This window comes from Lytechinus variegatus, chromosome 3, assembly GCF_018143015.1.
Source record: "Lytechinus variegatus isolate NC3 chromosome 3, Lvar_3.0, whole genome shotgun sequence".
NCBI lineage: Eukaryota > Metazoa > Echinodermata > Echinoidea > Temnopleuroida > Toxopneustidae > Lytechinus > Lytechinus variegatus.
The window spans coordinates 74702366-74726935 of NC_054742.1; the positions used below are offsets into that span (position 1 = coordinate 74702366).

A 24570-nucleotide genomic window follows, 5' to 3' on the forward strand; every position below is an offset into this window, starting at 1 on the left:
AGAAATGTGACCAAGGTATTAATTACCTTTGATCTAGATGTCCTCCTTAATCATCATGATCATGAATCATGCACAAACAGTACTGCACATATTGATTTTTGACCATAAATTATTTTGGAGATGATATCACAGGCCACACCCACTTAATATTTGGGGGGGGGGGGTAATCCTTGTGATAATCCCCGTACCGTGTCCTCACCTACCCTCTATGCCTACCGCATATCAAGGCCTACCTCATTCACAAAAGTCGACTAAAGTTTTACCGGGGTTAACTAACACCTGGGTATAAAGTTAGTCCACTGCGCTATTCACAAACGGTGGACTATATAATTAGGCCATGGACTAACTTAACACCCGGGGTTAAATTTAACCCACGGTTGAGTTATTATACCCCGGTATAACTTTAGTCCACCTTTGGTAATCGCAAAAGTTAGCCCCTAAGTGCTAACTTTAGTCCATGCCATGGATTGAAATGATGCGTTTTATACCCGGTTTAGGGGTATATAACTTTTGTGACCTTTGTGAATTCGGGCCATTGAGTTAAATACGTAGGCCTACTAAACTTAACTCTTTGGCCTACCTTTATTTGGTAGGGCCGTTTCAGCGCGCGCTGATCGAGCCCCGCCATAGAGTTATACTCTAATATATGAGCCCCGCCCATAAACAAAGCAAAATATAGGGGGAAAATTGCGCGCCATGAATCGTGCAATATTCATTCATTCATCTGTTGTTCGTGTTTATGTTTATGGAACACGTGTGCAGCACGTCAGAGAGCTAGAGTCGAAGGCACGTCTCAGTTGCTGTTCCTATATTTTAGTAAGGTAAGTTTTCTGTGTAATTTTCATGTCACCTTGATATGATCGACCGGCCAGTCATTCTCGGACAGATATGCCAAGATCAGAGTATCTAACGTTAATAGGCCTACCGGTGTGCGATAGGCTACCTCAAATCATTGCCAATAATGTTCGTGCAGGCTCCACTTCACTGTACCGCTAGGCGCAAGCTGCTACACTGCTAGTAAGTTACACCTGTAACTGTTGTTAGACTTAACGTTAGACAGCTGGGCTGGCAGCCGTCTGTTTCGAGGAGTTTAAATTTTTTTGGCCATTCCGTGCTTTAAAAAACTGGACACTTATTTGAACCGGGATCTACCTTACCATGATATTAGTAAAGAAATCCTCGCTTCAACAATTTTCAAAAGATCTGATGCAAAACCTTTTGTTCCAGATGAGAAACTCTCCACACAGAGCAGTCGCTTCTGGTTCCTTGCTCCTCACACAATATTCTATTGAACGACTTTTACAGCGAGGGACGGTTTTTCAATCGACACCAAAATATAAATTAAAATGATTATTTAACAAGGTTTAGCAAGCCTTAATTTACTCGTGAAATAGGACACCAGTCTGCAGAAACGCACGGAGAAACTCTCCATAGACTTGTACACAGTGGACACCTATTTCCCCACGTAACTTCTCATTGACATCCAACCACCAATTAACAAGGTTTAACAAGCCTTAATTTAGTTGTGAAATAGGACACCTAAATACAAATGAAATTCATTATTTAACAAGGGTAAACAAGCTTTAATATAGTCGTGAAAAAGGACACCAAAAACAAAATAAATCACTAGTTAACGAGGTTTAGCAAGCCTTAATTTACTCGTGAAATAGGACACCAGTCTGTAGAAACGCACGGAGAAACTCTCCATAGACTTGTACACAGTGGACACCTATTTCCCCACGTAACTTCTCATTGACATCCAACCACCAATTAACAAGGTTTAACAAGCCTTAATTTAGTCGTGAAATAGGACACCAAAATACAAATGAAAATCATTATTTAACAAGGATAAACAAGCTTTAATATAGTCGTGAAATAGGACACCAAAACAAAATAAATCACTAGTTAACAAGGTTTAGCAAGCCTTAATTTACTCGTGAAGTAGGACACCAGTCTGTAGAAACGCACGAAGAAACTCTCCATAGACTTGTACACAGTGGACACCTATTTTCCCACGTAACTTCTCATTGACATCCAACCACCAATTGACAAGGTTTAACAAGCCTTAATTTAGTCGTGAAATAGGACTCCAAAATACAAATGAAAATCATTATTTAACAAGGGTAAACAAGCTTTAATATAGTCGTGAAATAGGACACCAAAACAAAATAAATCACTAGTTAACAAGGTTAAGCAAGCCTTAATTTACTCGTGAAATAGGACACCAGTCTGTAGAAACGCACGGAGAAACTCTCCATAGACTTGTACACAGTGGACACCTATTTCCCCACGTAACTTCTCATTGACATCCAACCACCAATTGACAAGGTTTAACAAGCCTTAATTTAGTCGTGAAATAGGACTCCAAAATACAAATGAAAATCATTATTTAACAAGGGTAAACAAGCTTTAATATAGTCGTGAAATAGGACACCAAAAACAAAATAAATCACTAGTTAACCTGAGTTAACAAGGTTTAGCAAGCCTTACATACATGCGCACGAGCGACTAAATAAAGCTATATGATGACATCATATCATCGATCAGACGAGACATTGAGAGCTAGAGTACGAGTAGAGGGAGACATATCGCGGCGAACCGAAACTGAGCCTTTAATAAAGGAGGACATGTTTTTCATTTGGTAAGTGTCCGGGGGAATTAGGAAACTGGACACCTATTTCACGATAATGCCTTTTTTTTTTTATTAATTGCCTTCTCGGCATACTCGTGATAAAGTCTAGGCGGAGCCAGAGGCCCCGCTCAAGAAAAAATTGTAATCGATCATACCTCAATATCTATGTTGCTAAATTCATTTCAGGCTTCTCGTGATATAGGCCCCGCTGCTGTGTTGAATGGCATAGAATGCCCGTTCACGGGGCCTGCTTCACGAGTATACTATAGTATTAGTACTATAACCGTTATATACGGTAGGCCCCGCACTACTGCACTTCAGACACTCCAACATAGTAGAGTAGCGGGGCCTAAATCACGAGTATATATTAAGCTTGCATCCTAAGATAGTCGCGAAACAGGCCCTGTCCAATGGCTTGTTCCAGCATTCGCACATGTGTGGGGCTCGGATGATGGCTATATTATTAGTATACTCGTTATTGAGGCCCCCCACACTGTAATATCATGGAAAATAATGTGGTCGTGGGGGTTGTTTCCCCGCGGCCGGTGAGAATTATCATGGGCGGCACTGTAGGGTGCCAGGGGGGGCCTCCAAAATGAATTTCATTTTAAGAGATAAAATAAAATATTTTAAAGATAAAATGACCTCAGAATACCGCCCCAAAGGTCCACCATGCATTTAGACATAGACACGGGAGTGGGGTAGATTGGGGTCTCAATAACTTACTAAGAAATATGTGAAAACATACATTATGCACTTACCACAATTAAATGGATGAAGTTACCTTGAAGTTACCTTGATGGCCACATGATCTCACTGTCTTCACGACGAGGGTGTACAGATGAGTGTGGCAGGGTTAAGGAGGCTCTTAGAGCCCATTTAAAAACCCAATTTTGATAATTGTGTCTTAAATTGCAGGAGTGTTGGTGCCTCAATTGTGGACTGGGGGAGTTTATTCCATTGATCGACAACCCTTTGGCTAAAGAAGTGCTTCCTTATATCCAGTCTAGATCGTTGCTTAGCAAATTTAAGAGAGTGTCCTCTTGTTCTGGCACATTCTACTCTCTTGAAATAATTGTCCGGGTTTGATTTGTCTATTTGTGTAATAATACGGTATGTTTGAATGAGGTCTCCCCTTTCTCTCCTTCTTTCTAACGTAGTAAGGTTTAGTCTGGCGAGCCTGTCTTCATAGGGTAGATCATGGATATCTGGGATCATTTTTGTAGCTCTTGCTTGGACCTTCTCCAGTATTTTTTTGTCCTTTGCTAGGTAGGGGTTCCAGGTCTGCATTGCATAGTCCAAATGTGGTCATACCAGAGATTTGTACAGTTTCATGATCACTTGTCTGTTTTTATGTGTAAAGTTGCGCTTGATCATCCCTAGTACCATATTGCCTCTCTTGGCCGCTGCTGCATCCTGACATCGAGGCACAGACTGGAACCTCAAAAAATGAAAAGTTCTGTCGCGATACCTCTCCTACCCCAGTCTCGATCGGCCATTTTGTTATGAATTTTGAAAAAATTAGGAGAGGTAGGCTCCTGTTTTTATGTGTAAAGTTGCGTTTGATCATCCCTAGTACCATATTGCCTCTCTTGGCCGCTGCTGCATCCTGAAATCGAGGCAAATATATAAAAAGAACTAACAAAATATAGATTATTATTCCGTTTTGGCCTGAAATGCACCGAAACGGGGAAAAATAACCCTTAAAAGGGGGAAAAAAACAGTGACTTACTTAGACTGTCGTGCAACTTCACTTCCCTGTTTTATCCGAACTTGAAACATGGCCTTTGGCAAAGTTTGACAAAGTTTGAGTCCCCGGTACAGATCGAGCTAGAACTTTGGTCTCTGTATTTTGGTGAGTGGAGCCAATGGAGTTCAGCGGAACAACATAACAGAGACCGAAGCTTTTGGTCTAGCGGTAGGATATAGGGAGCTCCGGCCAGAGCCCAGGACTTGTCCGTGTAATATTAGGCAGAGGGTATTGGGGTAGAATGTGGTCACAATAGCACCCAATTGAAAGGGGAAAAATAAATTATGCACTTACAGGGTACCTATATGGATGAAGGTCTATCGTGACACAGAATCATGTCATCGAGGCAAAAACTGGACCCTCAAAACAAAAGGAAAAGTTCTGTCTCGTTCATTCTCCTTCAAAATTGAAAACGAAAGTGACCGATCGATACATAGAACGAATGCGACATAGAGTCTCTATTAGAGGTCGAACTTTTCCTTTTTTTGAGGGTCCAGTTTGTGCCTCGATGTCGAGATTCTGTGCACGATAGATCATCCATTATAATCGAGGTAGAATATAGGTGCATAATTTATTTTTTCCCCTTTTATTTGGAGTGCTATTACGAACCCTTTCTACACCATTTTGGAAAGTATCCATGTCTGCCTAATATTACACGGACGAGTGCTAGGCTCCTTGCAAACAGATCAGGATCAGCCAGGTTCTTTTTCGATCGCCGCCAGCTACAGCTGAGCATACGTACGCTCAGCTGTAGCTGTGTTGATGACTGCAATTGAAGAAGAACTGATCCTGATCTGTTTTGTCATCAAATTTGGTATTTTTCAGGAAAGGTGGTAAGCTGAATGTATTGAATATAAATTTATCTTATTTCTTCCCTTTTACCCTGTCAAAAAGCAAAATTTAGGAGTAATTAAGGGTGCAAAAGCGCATCCTTTCTCCATAGACGCTGCAGTTAAGCGGTGGATGTTTGCTCCACCATGATGAGCCCAATGGTCTATTGACAGAGGGGATGACATGGAGCCTGACGAAGTCTCAGCCAAGCATATCCCTGACAGAAATAGACCCATTTATCGGTCTACAAGAAGGATGACTCTCCACATGCCTTTTGCAACGTATTAACCTGCCCTCATGCCCAAGAAGTGTCTAGGTACTTCAGACCTGTCCTGGAAAATGGATGTGAAGTCTGGGACCCCTTCACCAAGGACAACTCCTGGAAGCTGGAGATGGTGCAATGACGATATGCTACAACAGCTACAGTGGTCCACCCTTGAAAAGAAGAGCCCAGTTCAAGGTGGTGATGGTTTATCGCTTAATGGTAAACTCGAGTGTTGATGTAGTAACGGTACTGTACTTCAACAAGGCCGCTACTTCTACCTCGCTTCGTGGTCATCGGATGAGGTTACAAGTCCCACATGGTCGCATTACTTCTTATCCCAAAACTTTTATTCTTGATGCCATTAGACTGGAATATTCTACCTACCATTACAGTTAACTGCACTTCAGTAGTCAGCTTCAAGGCATAGGTGCAGAAAGTCAACTCCGCTGACTATTTAACCTCACGTGGAATAGATTTTCCACAGCACTACATACTTCTGCACAATTCTACAAGCGGGACGATACACCAACCTGTTGGACTGTACTTTCACAGATGATGATGATGACAAGAATCAGTCACTAGGCAGGTCCCCGAAAAGTGGCTTCTTTCATCCAAGATGATATTCATGATTAGAGATGATTTGCATATTTAATGAGCTTGATGTGGACCAAAACACCTCTTTTTATTTGGTCATTGGCTGCTCTAAATATACTTTAAATTTCATGATTTTCATATTGTAAAGAATAAGAATCATTCTTTAAGGTCGTGTGTTTTAATTTATTCAAAGATTTTGTAATGTAGGTGAAACTTTTGATCTAAGATATGCTATAATATTATTATTTTACCTAACAAAAGTTGTTATGTTAACCCTTTATTTTTGTTTGAGCCCAAATAATTTTTAGATCATGATAAAGCTGAATATGTTTGCTTTAAAATGGTGTAGGTTTCAATATAAGAACTGGGTTGATTGGGTAAAGATCACAATATTCATTGGCCAAGTACATTAAGCAGCTTGAAAACAAGAATACTGTACTCTGATTGGTCAAAGAGACCACACACCAACTCAAATTCCAACAGTTTTCTTTATGGGGTAATCTCATCAATCACCCGTGCTTATTGTTTTGTAGCCTTATCCAGCCAATCAGAACTCTGGATTTCATGCCACTCCAAAAGTTGAAAAATCTTGTCTTGTAACTTGGTGGGAAAAGTGTTATCTTGATCCGAATAAAAGGTGCCGCAATCAAAGAGTTGTGAGAAAGTACAGAAATTCAGCTTTGTGGTGATACATGTAGATATCTTTCTGACTTAGAACAATTTGCACAAGAAAACAGGAAGAAAATTCACTTTCGTGGCACATTTCCAGGCCTGAAATTCACTTATTTATATTTATCCAAATATTTTATACAAAATAAATTACTAATATGAAAGAGAAACAGTTACTCTGTCCATTTGTGCAATGATATTTAATTTGACTTGAGGATAAAGTAGGTTAATTCCTAGAGACAGAAAGTCTCAAGATTCATGAGGATTCAGCCATGAGAGGATTTAGATGAATCTGGGATATTTGCTCATTAGCATAGGGACCTGCGGTCTGACTTGAATGGCCCATTTAGACTCCAATTTTGGAAGCCATATTGGATTTTTAGACACACTTGACCACTGACTCTCATTGTTTCTTGTTCCAATGTCCTACTTGACCCTTAAAACCATTGAAACAAAATTAAACACTAATTAAGATAAGTTTGTGCAATTTTAGGCTTTGTCAGCCATTTTGGATGCTATCTTGGATTGTGGATAATACTCAAGGAGGGTTTCTTAGGATTTTTTAATTAAGTTAATAATTCTAGACATATTCCTGGTCCTATCCTGTTAGCATAAATTTCAATGTTAAAACCAATATTCCTGGCCTAGAATATGAATTAAAACCTATTTCAGAAAGAAAATGTCAAAGAATTCCAAATTGAATCAAGTCAGAATTTTGATGATTTGTTGCAGTGCAGTATTTATCTATATGTGCAGTATTTATCTATATGTATACCAACAAAAAAATTAAGAGTTGATAAGAATAAAAATAATTTAATTGAGATTTGTATCTTTGCAGGAGAGCATATTTTGGTCTATCATCTGAGCAAACCACTACAACAGGAAAAATATTTACTGCAAGAATGTCAACAGACCAGAATGCATCACCATCCAAGAGTGTATTTCTCAAACAAGAGGTATAACTTATCAAATTTTATATTTTCTGGGGTTATGCACTATTTAGTCTATTAAGAAGGCCAATTAATTCACATCCATCGTTCTACCTGGGATACAAAATTTTTTATTCAAAACAAAATTATGCTTATTGAAATCGGATGTAACTAATGATGACTCAAACAAATAAGAATATTTCATTGACTTAAGAATGGGTAAGATACTATGAATGTATACACAATGGTACGCGTAGCTGAAATGAAAGTTCCCCAGAGCTGCCTACCCTTTGAAACTTTGGTGAGTTTTTGTTCAACTTGAGCTTATTCCTTTATTTCTTCATCAATTGCGTTCAAACTTGGCACAAATGATCCTTGGCTAATACTGTATGTGCCGGTGATGAAGATGGGAGTCAAAGGTCATCAAAGGATCAATAAGTCAAGTTTTGTTCGACTTGATGATATTTCTTTATTTCTTCATTAATTATGATCACACTTGGTACATATGATCCTTGGATAATACCACATGTGTATGGGTGAGGATATTGTGGTCAAAGGTCACCTAGGGGTCAAAGGCCAAGTCCATCCTTTTTGTCTCACCTGCATAGCAGAGTGAGACTATAGGCGCCGCTTTTCCGGCGGCGGCGTCAACATCAAATTCTTAACCTGAGGTTAAGTTTTTTAAATAACATCATAACTTAGAAAGTATATGGACCTAGTTCATGAAACTTGGCCATAAGGTTAATCAAGTATTACTGAACATCCTGTATGAGTTTCATGTCACATGACCAAGGTCAAAGGTCATTTAGGGTCAATGAACTTAGACCATGTTGGAGGAATCAACTTTGAAATCTTAACCTGAGGTTAAGTTTTTGAAATGTCATAACTTAGAAAATATATGGACCTAGTTCATGAAACTTGGACATAAGGTTAATCAATCATCACTGAACATCCTGCGTTAGTTTTATGTCACATGACCAATTTCAAAGGTCATTAAGGGTCAATGAACTCTGGCCGAATTGGGGGTATCTGTTGAATTCCCATCATAACTTTGACAGTTTATGGATCTGATTCATGAAACATGGACATAATAGTAATCAAGCATCACTGAACGTTTTGTGCAAGTTTCAGCTCTCATGATTAAGGTCATTTAGGGTCAATGAACTTTGGCCGAATTGGGGGTATCTGTTGAATTACCATCATAACTTTAAAAGTTTATGGTCTATTCGATAAACTTGGACATTAGAGTAATCAAGTATCACTGAACATCCTGTGCGCATTTCAGGTCACATGACCAAGGTCAAAGGTCAATGAACTTTGGCCGAATTGGGTGTATCTGTTGAATTACCATCATAACTTTGAAAGTTTATGGATCTGATTCATGAATCTTGGACATAAGAGTAATCAAGTATCACTGAACTTCCTGTGCGAGTTTCAAGTCACATGATCAAGGTCAAAGGTCATGTAAGGTCAATGAACTTTGGTCATGTTGGGTTTTTTTGTTGAATAACCATCATATCTCTGTAAGTTTATTGGTCTCGTTCATAAAAAGTGGACATAAGAGTAACCATGTATCACTGAACATCTTGTGTGAGTTAGAGTAGTTTTCAAAGTCAGCACTGCTGCTATATTGAAACGCGTGATGCAGGTGAGACGGCCAGAGGCATTCCACTTGTTTCAAGTTTTTGTTCAATTTGCTCTCATTTTTTTGTCTCACCTGCATAGCAGAGTGAGACTATAGGTGCTGCTATTCAGACGGTGGCAGCGGCGTCAACACCAAATCTTAACCGAAAGTTAAGTTTATTAAATGACTGCATAATCGCAAATGGACCTCGTTCATAAAACTTGGCCATAAGGTTAATCAAGTATTACTGAACATCCTGCCTGAGTTTCAGTTCACATGACCAAGGTCAAAGGTCATTTAGGGTCAATGAACTTGGACCATGTTGGGGGAATCAACATCAAAATCTTAACCTATGGTTAATGGGGGCCTTAAGCCCCCATTCCACAGAGGGGAGACCTTTGAAGGACCTTTCAAAGACCCAAAATTGGCAAGGTCTTACAGCAGTCTCCAATATCACTGAAATTTGTCATCTCTGTGGAATGGCTCAGAAGGACCCCTCAAAGAACTCTGAAAGACTGATGGATATTAGACTTGTCCTAGGCTATAGAGATCTTTCAGTGGTCTTTCAGAGATCTTTTATGCAACAAGTGATCTTTCAGAATTCTTTCCATGGACTTTGCCTGGTCTTTCAATGATCTCTCATGAGTCTAACAGTAATCTCCGCAAAAATCTTGAGAGACTGCCGAAAGATCATGGAAAAACTAATAAGAACTTTGAAAGTTCATTGAAAGACCACTGAAAGACTGCCGAAAGATCATCAAAAGACAATTTTCCTGTAAGACAACTGAAAGACTGTTATGAACCATTTCAAAAAGTTTTGGTACTCACTAGGACCATGAAGACCATTGAAAGATCCATCAGGAATCGTGAAAGACCTCAGAGATCTTTGAAAGTTCGTTGAAAGACCCTTGAAAGTTCAAGCAAGTTTCATGGTCTTTAATACAGCAGTCTTGCAGAGGTCTTGCTCTCTGTTTTGAAATGTCATCATAACTTAGAAAAATATATGGACCTACTTTATGAAATTTGGACATGCGGTTAATCAACATCCTTAAAATACATCCAATAAACTTTGGCCAAGTTGGGGGTATCTGTTGAGTTACCATCATAACTTTGAATTTGTAAGGATCTAGTTGATAAAACTTGGACATAAGAGTAATCAAGTATCACTAAACATCTCATGCGAGTTTCGGGTCACATGACCAATGTCAGAGGTCATTTAAGGTTATTGCACTTTGGCCATTTTTATTAGATTGCTGTCATAACTTTCAAAGTTCATAGATATAGTTTATAAAATGTGGATATAGTGGATAAAGTATCACCGACAAGTCTTAGGTCGCATGATCAATGTCAAATGTCATTAATTGTCATTGAACATAGTATTGTATCATTATTGAAAATGGTGTTTTTTGTGAATAATTATGTTACAGTAGTTTTCAAAGTTAGCACTGCTACTATATTAATCGCGTGATGCAGGTGAGACTGCCAGAGGCACTCCACTTGTTTCTTTCAATCAGGGTTGGCGATTTTTTGATTTTTTTTTTTAATTAAAAAAATCAGATTTTTAAAATTTAAATCAGATTTTTTTTACTTTTTTGATTTTTTAAAAGTTCCTCCGAAAAAAAGGGTAATTATCCCCCCCCTTATTCTTACAATGACATCATTATTGATGTTATACATTTCACCCCTAATATTGTTCTTAACCACATATTTTGTAATTAAAATCCAGTTAAAATGGACAATTAAAAATAAATTTGAGAAATCATGTATCGGAACTTAATTCTATCATACATAGGCCTATGAAGGAATATTCCATAGGGAATTCCCAGTGAGTAGAGAAAATTCCCCTCTGGGATTCTTCATTCAAATATTTAAAAAAATCCAAGAGGAAAAATCCCCAGGCACTCAGTGGAAATTGTCTCACATATGCACACAAAAGCTTGGTGGCAAAGAAGGCACCATGTCGGGCAGGAAAAATGATCCAATATGGATTCATTTCCAGAAATTGAACATAAGATGGGCTGCAGTGACTAAAAGGGTTTATAAGATAAAGCTTTTCTCAACAGTCAAATTATGACTGTACTACATTATGTTAATGTGATTTTTATAATTATGTTATTTAAAACATCAAATGTATGATAAATGTAACAATACCAAATAAGAGGCATGTTAAATATGTTGATTACATGCAGGTATCATTTTTTATTTTACATGACAGAAGTAGTCATGTGTAGGCGAAGGATAAAAACTGGAAAACTGCCAACAAACCTTTTCTCATTGACTTTTATATATTACATTTTTTTTTACAAACTGCTCTCTGAAAAGTCTTTGGATTATGTGAAAACTTTATGTTAAGAAAGAAATTGACTAATAATAACTGCAAAGAATGTAAAATTTCAGAAGAAAAACTCGACATACATGTAATTTACAAAAAATGAGTACCTATTGACAACATACATCTGTGGTTTTTAAGGAATTACCTGATTTTATTGATTTGATTTTAATTTGTTTTAAGTAGATATGAAGACTTTTGTTGATATAAAGTTAATTCAAGGTTTTTCAGTTGACTTGAAGAATTAAAACTGCATTGAACAAATACTTTGTCCATGATTTGTACATTTTTCAATGGAAGTGATTCAAATCAATGATTTAAAAAAAAAATCATGGTGATTTAAATCACGATTTAAATCAACGTGATTTAAATCCGCCAACCCTGCTTTCAATTAGTAATTTTTTTGTTGAAATATGAACTTTTCTGTTGGAAATTTAGTAACAAAAATTGTAATCATGTCTTACTGACTCCAAAACTGTACCATATTTAAAACATCAAGAGCTTGAATCAGACTGTGCAGTGTATTTGATTAACGAAAAATTGCGTCACTTGTTTGGAAAAAAAACGTTTAAAAATGATTTAAAACAATAAAAAAACTTTTTTTTTTATAAAAAATGTTTTTTAGTACAATCCGGACATGTAAAATTAGCATTTTTTACTCTATATGGTTCAGTCAAGTTGGTCCTTATTGTCAAATCTTAAAGAAAGATGAAATATTGTATAATTCAAACAATAAAAAACAAAGTAATAGTGAGTGATGGACATCGACTGACTCACCTAGTTGTGCATATCGCTGTTTTGTGAAAAATAAGCTAAAGTTTAAAAAATGTCATAACTTTCTTTTTTACATCCGATTTTGATGAAATTTTCAGCGCTATGCTAGTTTGATTTTTCTCTGTTTATTCAAAGTCAGCATTTTCCTGTGATGGACTCGACCTTAGATAAATTTTATTTTCACACGGGAAAAAACCCAAACAGATACAAAGTGTGATTTACGTTGGGGCTGTGCCATTGATAAAATATACAAAGTAAAAGGCACTCAAACTTACATGAATGAATACATAAAACATGATAATCGTAATTATTACCAGGTGATAATACAAAAAGTTATTAAAGTTTATGAAAATAATAACGAATCGTAATCAAATGATAAGTTGGAAATATACAGAAATATCTTCAATATAAATGCATAATACAGAAAAAATAACATCATCATGGGGTGAATTATTACTCAGATACATAATTATAAATGGGTTAATTTGAATTATTGAGAAAAAAAACTCTAACAACACTGCACACTCTTACACACAAACAGATACACACCATACACCCTTCCAAACACCCGTCATCATTAAAGGACAAGTCCACCCCAACAAAAACTTGATTTGAATAAAAAGAGAAAAATTCAACAAGCATAACACTGAAAATTTCATCAAAATCGGATGTAAAATAAGAAAGTTCTGGCATTTTAAAGTTTCGCTTATTTTCAACAAAATAGTGATATGAACGAGCCAGTTACATCCAAATGAGAGAGTTGATGACATCACTCACTCACTATTTCTTTTTTATTTTATTATATGAAATATGAAATATTTTTATTTTCTCGTCATTGTCATGTGAAATGAAGTTTTATTCCTCCCTGAACACGTGGCATTCCATTGTTTAACATTTTGTGCTTCAGGCAATGAGGTCCTAATCATCAAATTCGTAAAAATTGAAATATTGTATAATTCAAACAATAAAAAACAAAACTAGGCGAGTTTGTGATACATGTATATGGCCACTGACCCTAGTAACCTGCCCTCTTCCTTTTAAATAACTTGTGAACCAGTTTATTGACACTCTGTCCATACCATACTGACATAATTTATCGATTAACAATTTGTGATTCACAGCGTCAAACGCTTTACGCAGATCTAGCATTACAGCACATACAATATTCCCGTTATCAAATTCATTAAACCAATCATTGGTGATTGAAAGCAGTGTTGTCATGGTTGAATGGAGGGGCCCTGATTGGGAAGCGTTCAATAGATGATTAGAATTACAATAATTGTACAATTGGTTAAAAACTATTCTCTCTAAGATCTTTGATAAGATCGGTAAAATAGAAATCGGTCTGAAATTATTAAGTTCATTAGAGCTTCCTTTGTGTAATGCAGTCACGATGGCATTTTTCCACTTTTCAGGAACTTCACCGAATATAAGAGACAAGTTTATTATGTGTGTTATGGGCTGAGTGATAAATTCGGCAACGAATTTGATCAATTTAGGTAACGAATCGCACCCCATAGCCTTATCATTTTGTAAATTCAAGATATGCCTATACACCTCACTTTCATTTACTAGTGTGAAATGAAACTGTATTTTGAGGCAAATAATCGAAAGAATACGTAAGATCTGAATTAACTGTGGGCTCTATAATTGAATTTGCTAACTGGGGTCCTATATTAACAAAATATTAACAAAAGGTTCGTTTAATTTTTCGGCAATCAGAATAGGATCATGAATATCAATATGTCCCGTATGACACATGAAAATGCAAAAGTTTCTACTTTTATTTTTGATGATGCAATCTTACAATATCAGTTTCTCTTTATTTGACCCACGGGTCACCAATTTATCCTATAAGGATCTACTTACTGCCCTTCATTTTTCAATAATTGTCCTATTAAAAGTTGTCCCGTACGACACACAAAAGTATACTGCATTTCATTGCTCGATTTGGATTCAGAAACTATAAACAGTAGGCCTATTTTAAGTAATTGATACGACATTAGGTGAACTAAATAGGTATTTTTTATCTCCATAGAACATGAAATACGTGTTTCTAACCATTTTAATTGACTTCATGTCATTCTTTTGTGAATCCCTTTAGCTTAACTGGTGATTTTCACTGGTCAGAGCTGGTTAATTTCTTTTTCATTGAGCATGAAAATAAAACTTTTATAATTGATTCACCTTAGCATGGAAGATGATTTCCTGTTGCATACTACTGTGAAATTGTTATAAGATGTAAGAAAAAAAATTTACATATCAATCATCTACTTGGACATACCTTGATCATTATTTTTTTTTATAAACTGTATTGAAACTCCTTACTTTTCTCCAGTTTTTAAAAAATCTGGAAAATAAGACAAACCATATGGTTTCATAAAATGCAGAAAAGTTAAAAAAATTGAAATTGCATATCTTTACAAAAAAATATTTTGTGGAATTACGAGTAATGTAAGAGTTGTGACATATTATCATCAGCCAAATTAAGTGATTGAATAAGTCAAAGAGACATAAAGTAAGAAAGCATCGCTTCAGTTTAGAGATGTCCATACAACACATTTTGAGTTTCCCGTACGACACATTGTTCTCGAAAATTATAATTTGCTTTATTTATTCATGAATGTTTATTGTGCTTTCTTTCTATGTGTTTCTTTTGGGGTAATTGAATATCAATTTTAGTTCAGTTTTTATGAAAATTATCTGTCCAACTCACAGACTTGAGGTTTCCAAAAAAGCCACCTTTTCTGCGTCCCGTACGACACATGATTTAGTGCTCCTTGCCAATAGCATGCAGACAATTTTTTTTTTGTACATGTACAAGTATTATTGAACCTTTCTCAGTGTACATTCTGAATGAAGCACAACATCCAGAAAGTCTGACAGGCCTTGGTTTAAACCCCTAATTGCTAATATCTCTGTTGGAATTCAGGCCTGTAAAATCAGGGTTTCTTTTTTTAATAGATCCCTTATATTTATTTGTTTATATTTTGTTCTGAAGTACCATTGCTATGGATAGATGTTAACAATTTCATTGAGTTAGAGTGCCATATGAAAAAAAGGGTGTATATTTTATTTCCCTTCACATTTTCTAAACAAAATATATATGTGATGCATAATTCGGCATACACTGTATTAACCTACTTACATGTAGTGTGATTACTTTTCACTAAAACGATGAAACTAGAGCAAAGCATAATGTATGTTAAAGAATCTGATACAGCTTAATGATACTGATCGCTACTTTATAGTGTTATCTATTTTTGTTTTCCGTTTGGCAAATTATTGTTGTCACGCTTATAATTGATATTGATTGCTACTTGGTTTTTAAAGCTATTTTGGTCTTCAGTTTGGGAAATTGTATTTGTCTCGCCTGAACGAACTTCGGCAGAGACCTCTTGATCACTTTTCTGTTAGTCTATTGGTCTGTTAACAGTCCATTTGTTTGTTACAAAAATGTTGGAGTTTTTGATAAACTTGCTCTTTATTTTTACATCAAGTATGTTCATACTTCTTTCATGTGATCCTTGGGTAATAACGTACATGTACATGTATGTGTCTTGAGGATCTAGGGATAAAAAGGTCAAGTTTTTGTTCAAATTGCTTTCTTCTTGAGATGTCATCGTAACTTTGCAATAAATCAAGTATCACTGATCGTCTAGCATGAGTTTGAGGTCACATGATTTAGGGTTAATAAACTTTGACAATGTGGGGTATGAACATTGAAATCATAAACAAGGTTAAGTTTTTGACATCTTTGAAATTATAGTGATCTATTTCATGAAACTTAGATATAAGGGCAGTCAAGTATCACTTTGCACATATATTTCAGTTAGTATTTTATTATCAATGTATGGTGTTTTCAGAGCTACCAAGTCTCACGCATTATGCGTGAGACTCAAGCATTTTGGACTCTTGTTCATCCCCTCAAATCTCTGTCTCACGCAACTATCACAGCCTATCCCCATATACATTGTACACAATGTCTGTGATCTTACTCAGATTCACAGAAAATCTCATGCATACATGTACATGTAGCTGGTCTTTGAACTTGGCATCTCTGTGTTTTTGTGAATAATTATTCATCTTAGCCCTAGTTTCAATTGAAGTCACATGCCTAAATTGCTAAAGGGCCATATTGTCTGACTGATGTCACCAATGTTTTTGTTTCCAATTACAGACCATTCACAAAGAAAAATGGTTGTCATTAGAGAGAGTAACATACATGGATCCTAGAGGAAGAGAGAGAACCTGGGAAGTGGCTGAAAGAACAACTAAACCAAAAAAAGGAGCCAGTGATTGTAAGTATGTGGTCACAATCTGGTATATTTTCAGTCTGTAAATAGTTATGTCCCAGGCCCCCCCCCACTTCGGGTCGGAGGGACCGCAAGCGTGTTCCCAAAATGTCTGGTAAAAGGGGAGTGTTTTTGTTTTTTCTCTCTCTCTCTTTGGACTCCTGAGAAATTTAAAAATCTTTCCTATGGTATAGAGGGTTCCCACAAGCAGTCATATTGGAAGACAAACAATAAAAACCTTTGCATCAGACTATGAAAAATTATTGTTTTTATGGTTTTGCTATTGTTTTGTCCTCCAAGATGAATCAGGGAACCTCTATTGTAATGACAGCTCACCTGAGATGGGGGGTACATTGAGCAGTGTCCCGGATGCGCGTTTCCGTTTTACACCCTGGCGAAGGCATTTTCCGGAAAAGTAGCCAAAAAGCGACTAGTGAAGAGTCTACGTCTACGTTTGTTTACATTATCAGCTGGGCGCGCGATCCAAAGTCCGCACCGAAGTTATCCCGCAGAACATGCCGTACTTGCAAATGGTTCAATACGAATGTTTGCCTTGATCATTTGCCTTGCCGATTTGCTTATGTCTGTCTTTCTCTCTATCTGTCTATATATCTATCTCTATCTATCTATGTAACTGCAGTATCTATCTATCTAATAATCTTCTCTGTACTCTCTCATTCTTTATCTAACATCTATCTATCTCAAATTCTCTATCTCTCTCTATCTATCAATCCATCTGTCTGTCTTTCTCTATTTCTCTCTACCTACCTATGTAACTTATCTGTTAATTTGTCGCTCTTCTCTCTCATTCTTGATCTACATGTATCTGACATCTATCTCTCAAATTCTCTATCTATCTCTCTATCCATCTATCTATCCATCTGTCTGTCTTTCTCTATTTCTCTCTATCTATATTTATCTATTTTTAACTAGAGTATCTATCTATCTGTTAATTTGTTAATAATCTTCTCTGTCTCTCTCATTCGTTAATTATCTATTTAATATCTCTCTCTCTCTATCTATCTATCCATCTGCCTGTCTTTCTCTTATTCTCTCTATCTATATATCTATTTTTTTAACTTATCTATCTGTTAATTTGTTAATATTCTTTGTCTCTCTCCCTCTTTATCTAACATCTATCTATCTCTCATCTATCTATCTATCTATCTATCCATTTGACTGTCTTTCTTTATTTCTCTCTATCTATATATCTATCTATGTATCTATCTATATCTGTTAATTTGTCTATCTTCTCCGTCTTTCTCATTCTTTATCTTTCTATCTATCTAATCTGTCTCTCAAATTCTCTATCTCTCTCCTTCTCGAGCATATCTGTCTGTCTTTTTCTCTTTGTCTGTCCATATTTCTATCTATAACATCTCTCTATCTATCTATCTATCCTTCTCTCTCTTTCTCTCTCTCCCCTCTCCCTCTATATATCGACCTCTCTGTCTCTCCCCTCTCTCTATTTATCTATCTACCCATCATCTCTCCCTCTTCCTCTCTCTTTCTATCTATCTATCCACCTCTCTCTCTCTCTCTCTATTTCTTTCTATCTATCTGTCTATCTTGTCTCTATCTATTTATCAGTCTTCTATATCTATCTTTCGGCAGCTTCTAAGTGTATCAATCCATCAAACTTCAATTTGTCTTTCCATTATAAGTATCTGTTTATTTTGATTTTGTCTGTCATTCTATTCATTTAGTTAATAATTTATTTTTAGAAAAAAAACTATCATAAACAACGCGACTGCAAAAGCATGTTCGGATTTCACTCCTGACTGCCGCTCTCTCTGTACATGAAGTGCCGAGGAACTCTGTGCTCTGATGAGTAACTGTGCATGCATGCGGTGGTGGACTCGCCTGTGTCGCACGCTGCATGCAACCAGCGACGTGTGTACTAGACTCTTCACTAGTCGCTTTTTGGCTACTTTTCCGGAAAATGCCTTCGCCAGGGTGTAAAACGGAAACGCGCGTCCCGGATAGGGGGTGCTTTCAAAGGGAGGGAACGAGCATAGGCATACTCTAAATAACACTGAGTGGGGGGGTTATGTCATAGGTTTGAATTCATAATCAAATCACAGAATGCTTGATGTGCTACAGGGATACTCTCCCCAATAATAAGATAATCTGAGATAAAAAAAAGATAGATAATCTCCAAGCTCGTTTCGCAGTACTTGAAAGTGCTCAGAAGTAGTGTCATGGATAATAGATTGACATTTCCCTTCTTTAAGGCCTGGTCACACGACCTGAGAGTTGTTGGAGCGGTCGTGGAGCGGAGAGAGAAAAATCATCACCGCTCGCTACCATTCACCATTTTCGATTGTTTTTTTTTTTTTTTGATATTTTCCCCAATTTTGTGAGCGAAATTCGACCCTCTCTCCCTACCGCTCCACGACCGCTCCAACAACGTTGAGCGGTGTGACCAGGCCTTAAAGCACAGAATTAATATTTGAAAGTTCTCTCAACCATTGTGCCAAAATATTAACGTTAACGGACAATAGAGAATAAATAAATTAATGTTTCTTCAATTTTACAGAAAGAACATAAACCTAAATCAATTTATTTATTTTTAAAAGAAATTAATTCACTCCCAAAATTCTATGAATGAGCCAAAACTGTAACCTTGATTTAGCATTTCTGCAGAATTTGTTAACTTCTAAACAGACATCGTGAGTGTAAAGGAATGTTTAGTTTTATTGTCCATTTTTGTCTCGCCCACCAGAGGTGAAGGCGAGACTTAGGGATCCAAATGTCTTCCGGCGTCCGTCCGTCGTCTGTCCGTCACAAACCTGTAATGACACATAACTCCACAACCATAAGTCCCTTTTCAACCAAACTTGGATGGTAGATGGACTTGGGGGACCTGCATGTTATGCTGCAGTCGGAGGTCACTTGGTAAGGTCAAAGGTCATATTCAGGTCAACGTTAAAGTTTACATGCAAGACTCTCTTATGACACCTAACTCCGCAACCGTAAGTCACTTTTCAACCAAACTTGGATGGTAGATGGACTTGGGGGACCTGCATGTTATGCTGCAGTCGGAGGTCACATGGTAAGGTCAAAGGTCATTTTCAGGTCAACAATAAAGTTAACGTGCAAGGCTCTTAAGACAAGTGTTATTCCATCCCAGTCATTTCACAATGAAGTTTCAATGTAATTCTCTTGCGTGCCCTCGCAAATCACAATATTTCTGGTTATTTTTCATAAGTGGGCGAGACACAAAATTGCTATTGCCTTGTTCTACAAATTCCTGAAATATTTGTATGGAACCATCAAACCGAGCCTTTCAGTTCTGATTCATTCAGAAGTGCAAAGTTAGACAAACTTCTGTTTGATTTGGCACTTTGACTACATCCCAAGATATCTGTTGTTCTAGTAGTAGAAGTACAAGGCCCTGGTCAGGATGTTGCTGGTGTCGATTCATTTTGATCATCAGCTTTCAAGATGGTTAATTTTTTGTGTATCTTTGAAACTAATGTAGGAGCATTTTCCTCCTTTTGTATTTCAGTGGTTTTGATGATCATTTCTCTTCAATTCTCTCCCACATTTTCTTTAAAACATCAAAGATCTTGTGGCTCATCCAAATTAAGTGAACATTGAATTTGTCATCACTTGAAATGGCTGGTTTGTGTCTTGTAAATCCCCTTCCTTTCCGTTTGAGAGTTGCTGAAAAACACTTGAAAACTCTTGCTGAATTGGCAGTCTTTGTGCTTGAAAATGTTCTTAGAGTTAAAGGTCAAGTCCAGTATTTATGAACAATATGCATGTCAGCATGACAGCTTTAAGCAGCATATTTCTGCACGTTTTGCATGGTTTTTGCTGCTCTGAAATGCTGTGGAAGTGTTTGGCATATCTTATCTTCCGATCACGAATTCAACAACCCACAAAAATGTTGGGACCCCTACCTGAGACTTGATACATGTATTACACCAACACCAACTCACACAGAAAATTTGAATTTTAAGTTCGGTGTTACATGTTTTTGTCTCACCTGCGAAGCAAAGTGAGACTATAGGCGCCGCTTTTCCGACGGCGGCGGCGTCAACATCAAATCTTAACCTGAGGTTAAGTTTTGAAATGATGTCATAACTTAGAAAGTATATGGACCTAGTTCATAAAACTTGGCCATAAGGTTAATCAAGTATTACTGAACATCCTATTAGAGTTTCATGTCACATGACCAAGGTCAAAGGTCATTTAGGGTCAATGAACTTAGACCATGTTGGAGGAATCAACATCGAAATCTTAACCTGAGGTTAAGTTTTTGAAATGTCATCATAACTTAGAAAATATATGGACCTAGTTCATGATACTTGGACATAAGGTTAATCAAGTATCACTGAACATCCTGCATGAGTTTCACGTCACATGACCAAGGTCAAAGGTCATTTAGGGTCAATGGACTTTGGCCGAATTGGGGATATCTGTTGAATTCCCATCATAACTTTGAAAGTTTATGGATCTGATTAATGAAACTTGGACATAATAGTAATCAAGCATCACTGAACATTTTGTGCAAGTTTCAGGTCTCATGATTAAGGTCAAAGGTCATTTAGGGTCAATGAACTTTGGCCGAATCGGGGGTATCTGTTGAATTACCATCATAACTTTGAAAGTTTATTGGTCTAGTTCATTGAACTTGGACATTAGAGTAATCAAGTATCACTGAACATCCTGTGCTCATTTCAGGTCACATGACCAAGGTCAAAGGTCAATGAACTTTGGCCGAATTGGGTGTATCTGTTGAATTACCATCATAACTTTGAATGTTTATGGATCTGATTCATGAAACTTGTACATAAGAGTAATCAAGTATCACTGAACATCCTGTGCGAGTTTCAGGTCACATGATCAAGGTCAAAGGTCATGTAAGGTCAATGAACTTTGGCCATGTTGGGTTTTTTTGTTGAATAACCATCATATCTCTTAAGTTTATTGGTCTAGTTCATAAAAAGTGGTCTAGTTCATTAAACTTGGACATAAGAGTAACCATGTATCACTGAACATCTTGTGCGAGTTAGAGTAGTATTCATAGTCAGCACTGCTGCTATATTGAACCGCGTGATGCAGGTGAGACGGCCAGAGGCATTCCACTTGTTTTTATTTGAAGCCCACAAACAGGCGGCATACAGGATGAAACACCCTTTTAAATTAGCTTTTATTGTTAATATGAGTAAATCATTACAGCTTTGTACATTTTAATGAAAAATGATATTTACTCTTTCTGATTCTTTTAGTGATTTTACCCTTTGCATCCTGTACTTAAGATTTTACTGCAATTTCTCACCCATTTCACTTTCATCATTGAGACTTCTCACGTGAAGTTGAGATGATCAGCAGCCAGAAGCATGACGTCATGGGCTATCAATATCACGATCGGTATCGTACTTCAGAACTTAAAATCTCTCATTGGTCTTGAGGTAAAGATGTGCAACACATGTTTTTTGCATGTGTTCAAAATCATGCTGCCATAATAACTACCGAATAACTAATAACTACATATGGCCAAAACCCCAGGAAAACTCTTTGCAGATCAAAATACTTCCCCAGTTTTTGATGAGTGTTCATGAGAGTTGGCACCAACATTGTTCTTTGGGCAAGAGCATGCAATTTCCTTTTCTAAATGTGTTTGAAAATGTGTCGCCATGGTAACAGCATGTTATTGCAAAAACTGGAAAAGTAGTTCCCAAGATTTTTTTAACGTTACTTTTGAAACTTGACGTGAACGTTCATCTTGGGTAAAGTCGAGATGTTTGATACTTTGTTGCCATGGTAACATCATAGGGCAAGGGTAACAGTCATTATTTATTGGTAATTCTAGTTTTGTTTTGTTTTTACTGCAGGTGTTGCTATGATAGCCATACTCAATAGATTGCTCCACTATGATTGTATTGTACTCGTCAAACAATTTCGGCCACCTATTAAATGCTATACTATTGAATTTCCTGCTGGTAAGTATGCCAAATATATCTGCTTTATAAGATTTTTTTTTTAGGGCAGGGGGTGGCTCAATCTCTGAAAACTAATTTATTGTCTCTTGGTCTGTTGATCCACTATTAAACTCCTTTTAATGATACAAGTATTTTTATGATAGTGGAGAGATTTTCCAACAGATATTTCTTGTGTTTTAGGGTCAAATGTGTTGATTTTTTTAAGGGATCCTCATCTCTTGATGTAGAGTTAATAATAATAATAATATATGTGATTTGTAATGCGCCAAATCCACTCGGCAGAGAGCCCAAGGCGCAGTGAAAGAAGAAAGAAATAACGAAAGAGAAAAATTACAAATATAATAGTAATAGATTTAGGAACAATTAAGAGTAGGAAGCATTGAATAGATGAGTCTTAGGGCCATTTCAGGTACACGTGTACACACACAGTCAAGTCAGTGCATGTGCACTGAATTTCATGACCTTGTACACGGTAGCATCTGTATAAAACTTGCATGGGAGTTGTAAACAAGTGAACAAGCTCACAGCCCTCACAATAATTCTAAGTTCTCATACGCTGCACAAGTTTTAATCACTAACATTCCAATTTCATATCCACCCTGAAGCCACAGGACTCACCCACAAGTAACCACTAAGTATGCAATTCCCTAGTGAAACAGTCAAGAAGATCAGCTTAAATTTCCCGCTGGACACAAGTTTAGCCACACACTCGCATTCATGTTACAGCTCACATGAATGTGTTCTTCGGAGGTTCAAAGTTTGTTGACCTCGAGACATCTCGTAATTTTTCTGATGTCATTGTTTTGACCCCTCTCTCTAATCTTACATCCCACCCTTTACACCCTCCTCCCCTTGACTTCTTTTTATCCACCATCTCTCATTCTTTCTTTCTTGTCTCCACAGTCCCTTAACTCCCCCTCTCTCCCTTCTCTATGCTGATCAGGTTGTTTTTCTCTCCCCCTCCCTTTCTTCATCTCTCTTCCCCCTCTCTGACTGTGTCTCTATATATTGTCTGTCTGTACCACCTCTCTCTCCCCCTCCTGATGAGCTCTCAACTTTATATATATATTTCTCTACATCTAAATATTGAATCTACTATTATTAGAGATTTGTAGGGATGGCATAGCTCCAGCCACAAATATTCCAAGCCATCATACATTTAGCTCAAATCATGTCTTTGTTTGAAATCATACTTATTTGAGATGTACATAGCGACTCCTCCGCCGTGTCTGTTTCGGTCTTTATGAAAACAAAATCATCTGTCTTAAGTTTAGAATCAGGTATGGATGAGTCACACATTGTTTCATTCAAACAAATTACATCAGAAGGCTCATTTTTAAGTAGGATTTTCAGTTCTTCAATCTTATATATCAAACTATAAATGTTTAAGTCAGAAAGTTTATTAAATGCCTCTTTGTTTTATTGCTGGGATCCATTGATCCATTATTCTCAATCAAGTAGTTTATCAGTGAGTGAAGTTCAACTGCATAACAAGGCCTACATGTACAGTTGTCCTCAAAATTATTCATACCCCTTGTGGAAAAACATTCTTTGGTAGATTCTTTACTTGTAAAAGCTATTATGATGTAACTTTCTTTGTATCTTTTGTCTGCTTGTTGCAATGCATGATTTGACATATGAGCTGGCAAGTCTTCATTAGCATAATAATAGATAGGGTCGAAAGTTATTTTTTGCACTTGTTCAGAATTATTCATACCCTTGCCAATACCTCAACAAAAATGTCCTTTTATGACAATGCGCATTATTTTCACTGTCTGGGAATGTGCTATTCTTTGTTCTATAGTTATTTCAAGATGTTCCAATGAATTAAATACCCTCTTTGTTAAACAAGCCATTAAACAATGATGGAAAATAGCATCTTTCTAAAAGGGTATAAATAGAGGAAAGCATTCTGGTAATTCTC

At 36.8% G+C, this 24570-nt stretch overlaps 1 protein-coding gene across 2 annotated transcripts in view; it reads left to right on the forward strand.

Annotated features, from left to right (window-relative positions):
- The first annotated feature begins 660 nt into the window (after positions 1-660).
- LOC121411927 (ADP-sugar pyrophosphatase-like) overlaps positions 661-24570 on the forward strand; it is a 41101-nt gene continuing 17191 nt past the window's right edge. The window contains exons 1-4 of one of the 2 annotated variants that reach the window (XM_041604835.1): positions 661-821; positions 7580-7697; positions 16578-16698; positions 22539-22646. In XM_041604835.1, the coding sequence (XP_041460769.1) occupies positions 697-821; positions 7580-7697; positions 16578-16698; positions 22539-22646 (472 nt within the window). In that variant the 5' untranslated portion in view covers positions 661-696. Of the gene's footprint in view, positions 822-904; positions 1018-7579; positions 7698-16577; positions 16699-22538; positions 22647-24570 lie in introns of those variants that run through there. The other variant, XM_041604836.1, reaches the window with a different exon arrangement.